This window comes from Sinocyclocheilus rhinocerous, unplaced genomic scaffold (genome assembly GCF_001515625.1).
Source record: "Sinocyclocheilus rhinocerous isolate Xijiao unplaced genomic scaffold, SAMN03320098_v1.1 scaffold161, whole genome shotgun sequence".
Taxonomy (NCBI): Eukaryota; Metazoa; Chordata; class Actinopteri; order Cypriniformes; family Cyprinidae; genus Sinocyclocheilus; species Sinocyclocheilus rhinocerous.
In genome coordinates, this window is record NW_015627226.1 from 1,772,073 (window position 1) to 1,776,857 (window position 4,785).

At 35.8% G+C, this 4,785-nt stretch overlaps 1 protein-coding gene across 1 annotated transcript in view; it reads left to right on the forward strand.

Moving 5' to 3' along the window:
* The window catches only part of LOC107722565 (far upstream element-binding protein 1-like), a gene marked incomplete at its 5' end in the record, with an annotated part of 34,601 nt that overhangs the window by 16,859 nt on the left and 12,957 nt on the right, over positions 1-4,785 (forward strand). Inside the window, 5 exons of the mRNA XM_016530970.1 lie at positions 2,683-2,740; positions 2,844-3,006; positions 3,169-3,267; positions 3,362-3,460; positions 3,558-3,660. Of these exons, the coding sequence (XP_016386456.1) occupies positions 2,683-2,740; positions 2,844-3,006; positions 3,169-3,267; positions 3,362-3,460; positions 3,558-3,660 (522 nt within the window). The remainder of the gene's footprint in view (positions 1-2,682; positions 2,741-2,843; positions 3,007-3,168; positions 3,268-3,361; positions 3,461-3,557; positions 3,661-4,785) is intronic.

Sequence of the window (4,785 nt, forward strand, 5' to 3'; positions counted from 1 at the left end):
TGTGTGTGGGTATGTGAGTTTTTTGTGCATTGGGGACATTCTGCAGTCTCAGCCCTTTGTTTGGGTATGCATCTTTTCTGGATTGTGTCAGATTTTATATAGTAAAAAAAATCGAATAAATAAAAAAATGCTGGGTTTTTTTCGGACATTCCATTCATTCCTATGGCCGGTCAAAATGACCCGCGAGGGACACTTTTGTTACTTTTTTTTTTACACCTTATTTTATTACACATAGAATCCTCGAATCGACTGAAATAGTTTTTGTGTGTGCTCCATGCTCAAGTGTGACAAAATTAAATAAACATTTTTTTTTTTGATAGGCCTACTTTTTTTATAGCACCCACTTAAACTGCTCGAATTCACTCAAATTTTTTAAAAATGTATTCCCGGTTCAATTTTGCGAATAAATTCCTCCAAGCGCATCAAAAAAGTCATGTGACTTTGCGCTATGGGACCGCAAAACCTGACTAACCAGCGGACCGATGTCATTCCACGGCATCTGAAATGTTGTTATGGTCATTCGGAAATGCACGTGCAAAGTCTGTCATAAAAGTATTTCTGTAGGCTATAATTGCCTCCCAGAAATGTCTTGCACGACTGCGTTCCCAAACAGCAGCATCCACCTCCGAAAGCAATGACCGCATTGTGATTCGTCTGCTCGCTCTGAGGCGAGAGTAATTTATTATATATGAAAATTATTATATTCTCCTACTTTTCACGATTTTGTTCTCTTTGACTTGTTGGATGGAAACTATGCTTGTTCTCAAATGTTTTATGCGATTTTCCAGTTTTGCGCATAAGTTAAATTCGCAACTTTGGATGGAAACCCGGCTATTGAGTACCTGTCTTAAGAACACCAGAATGATGTTTGTGGTTGCTGGTTGGTTGAGCAGGGGTCTGACCCACTTTTTCTTGTTTAGTTTCTTCTGGTTTCAACAGCCTGGAAATGTTCTGTGGGCTAATTATCATTCTGGTCATTTTTATAATGTAAGTAAATAAATATAATATGCCATAAACAATTGCAGGCGTTTTTCCTTGATTTCCTTGTTTGCAACTGCTGGAAATCAACTTTATATTTTTTTAAAGGCAGTTCTGCAGTTTGGACCTCACCGTAAAAGTCAATTCACTATTTTTTTTCTGTAGTGTATGTGCTCATTTCTATAAGTGGGTGAGTGTTTCTTCAACAGTGTTCTGAAACTATATGTCAGTGGACAATAGCATCTGGTTATTAGATTCTGCTTTTTATTTATAAATACTGAGCAAATAATAAGACAATTACATTTTAAAAGGCAGGAAGTTTATGCGTGTTTGCTGCAGCAGTGAGTTCTTGCTTGTTCGTTTTATATTTCCACTAAGAATCATCGCTGCAACATGTTCACCTGAGATGTTGTGTCGGTAGTATGTTGTCACATTTTATGGTTTGCTTAGGCTATATCAGATTTGTGATTTGTAAAGCGCTTTGAGCACTGTCCAGCTGGAAGCGCTATACAAAGTAAACATATTATGATTATTAGCCTAGTAGTAATAGGACTACTAGTAGTAACTTTTGCCAACTGCATAATATGGGTGGTCATGTGATTTCAACATCGGCGAGAGGAGGACCTACATGTATTTTAAAACAATATTGTTCTAGAAGACTGACATGATTTCATCTCATATGATATTTACATTTAATGATATTCTCATAAGCGGTTCTCTTTATGCTTTTTTTTTTTAATTCGCAAATATGCTAACGTCTGAAATATGAATAAAGTACATGACACACAGATCGTAACGTTTCTTAGATACGTTATTAATTCAATATAATAATCCATGTATAGATAGAATGAAAATAATTACTACGGTATTATGGTTGGGCAGAAACAACCACAGTAAGGACTTTTATCCTATTTCCGCGGTAGTGTGCCGGCCGGAAGTGGAATCAGGATCGAAGCGGCTGCAGTCAGTTCTCTTCATCACTCTCGCGCGCACGGCCATCTTCTTTCAGCTCGAGAAAACTGTTCCCGCAGACATGGCCGACTACTCTAACGTGGCTCCGCCGTCCTCAAACGCTGGTGGAGGGATGAACGATGCTTTTAAAGACGCCCTCCAGAGAGCCAGACAAGTGAGTGCTTTGAAAGCGTCCAAAAATATTTCGTGTCTTCAAACTTTACATTTAAAAATTGATATAAAACGTAGCCAGCTCGTTACGTTAGCTAACGTGCTAATTTGAGGCCTTGATGCGTTGCAACAAAGAGGTTTCAGTTGTGTGCATTTTTCTTCTATTTCTTTTCTCTTTTTACTCTTTTTTTTGTTTGTTTTTTAAAGCTTAAATGAAGCAGAATGCTTTTGGTAAATAATGCGTATATTTCACACACGCCCCAATAAGCTAAAGAGCAAATTAAGTTAGTAGTTTAAACCAACGTTACGAATTGTTGATTATCATATTATAATGCTTGACTGACTGATGTTAAGTGTGTACTTTTTAGATATTTATAAAACTGCCATTTTTTTAATATATATATATATATATATTTATTATTATTATTACTATCATCATCATCAGTCTGGCGAGTAAACTAAAAAATTTACTAGCCAATGGCGATTCAATTGCCAAGGTGTCCGTAGAGGGCTGAAGTCTGATTGTTGTGAGCTCTTTGGAGAAAAAAAATGGCAATGCTTATTCTGCACTCTACCCAACAGACAGTGGTGGCATGCCTGATAGGTCAGTGACATTAACAGGCGCACCTGATTCAATCCAGTGAGTATCTCCACACATTCAGAAATTTTGCATGGTTGAATTGAGTATGGTGGGGTATTTTTTAGAAGTGGGTGAAATTAAAAATGTACATTTTCCATAATAGGGCTGCAAAGATGTTGCTCTCAGAGATTGTAGATAAAGGCAGACCTGCTCCGGCATTCCACCACAATGATGGACCAGGGATGTCTGTTCAGGAGGTCATGATCCCTGCCTCCAAAGCTGGTCTGGTCATTGGAAAGGGAGGGGAAACAATCAAACAGTTACAGGTAAGGTGCATAAATGTGGTTAAACCCGAAATTTTCAGAGTTATTTGGTTTAAAGTTTCTACTTTTTCTTTCACTTTTTACCATAAAGTGTTTTTTTTTTTTTTTTTTTTCCCTTAACAGACATTTACTTATTAATTTAATTGTTCAACACTTGTGTAATAGGAACGTGCTGGAGTCAAAATGGTCATGATTCAAGAAGGACCCCAAAATACAGGCTCTGATAAACCACTCAGGATCTCTGGCGATCCTTTTAAAGTTCAGGTTGGTACATTTAAGCCTTTAAAATTCTACATTGAAGTTATTTCAAATTATGGGCTGTATATCTAAATATTTTTAAATTTCTTGGTCTGTACAGCAAGCTAAAGACATGGTGATGGATCTAATCAGAGATCAGGGTTTCCGGGAACAGAGAGGAGAGTATGGTTCTAGAGTAAGCAGTGGAGACAGTCTGGATGTAAGTACTGTTTTATGAGAATAATCTTTAGATTCTTTGTGATGTTATACATTGAATTTTGAAAGGCAGTTTACTAAATGTTTTGCTGTTGCTTTAGGTCCCTGTGCCAAGGTTTGCAGTGGGAATTGTGATTGGTAGGAGTGGTGAAATGATCAAGAAGATTCAGAATGACACTGGTGTGAGGATTCAGTTCAAACCAGGTAAGAGATTATTTATATGCTCTTTAAAAAAAAAAAAAAAAGTTTTCAGTAGGGCTGGATAAAAAAGTATCTATCTATTATAATCGAATCTCAGTTTTACTAAAACGATATCGATTCTAGGTCCCACTTTATATTAAGTGGCCTTAACTACTATGAACTTACATCAAAAAATAAGTACAGTGTACTTATTGTGTTCATATTGTATTGCAAAACACTTTTGCTGCTTTTGAGGTGGGATACGGGGAAGGTTAGGGACAGGTTTGGTGGTATAGGTAGGTTTAAGGGTGGGTTAAGTTTAAAGTTACGAAGCTGAAAGTTCAATTCAAACGGAGATATCGTCTTTTAAAATTCAGGCCGTTTAATGCCTACAAAAACGACTGGTAAGGGACTACAACGAGTTACTTCCCAGGTTCGTTACGTGAAGAACCCAGAATTTTACATAAACCCCGCCCATGCTGCGCTGCTTTAGAGGAGAGGAAGAGAAAACTAGGGGTGCACGTAAAAATCTCTTCATATATGAATTAGTGTTGTCACGGTACCAAAATTTCAGTATTCGGTACCAAAAACACAAAAACATGCTAATTGAACAACATTTTTATTAATAATGTTGGCTGAGTCTGACCAAATGCAACATAAGATCATTGACACCAGCTAAAATATAACTTTTCAGTAAATAGCAAACATCAGCTTTTCTAATACATTTAGATAAGATTACATATATTAAGTGTATATCAAATAGATGGATACTGTAGTATTAATAACACTTTACAATAAGATTTTATTTGTTAGATAACATGAACTAACAATAAACAATAATTATATGGAAATTATTCTTCTTAGGGTTCATTTCAAAGTTAAATCTGTTAAAATTATTTAATGCGCAATGAACAAACATGAATGATCAAGTGTTTGTATTAAATAACATTCACAAACATTAATGAATGTTTTAAAAATATATTGTTCACTCACTGTAAGATGTTACTAGATCTAACATTGTACAGTAAAGTCTATACAGGAGATAAAATTTGACTGTACTTTTATTTAATCCAAACTGTGCTCATATTTAATGTTAAAGGGCTTTTAAAACCTGCTAGAGATATTCAGCCAAAAATTACAACTAACTAA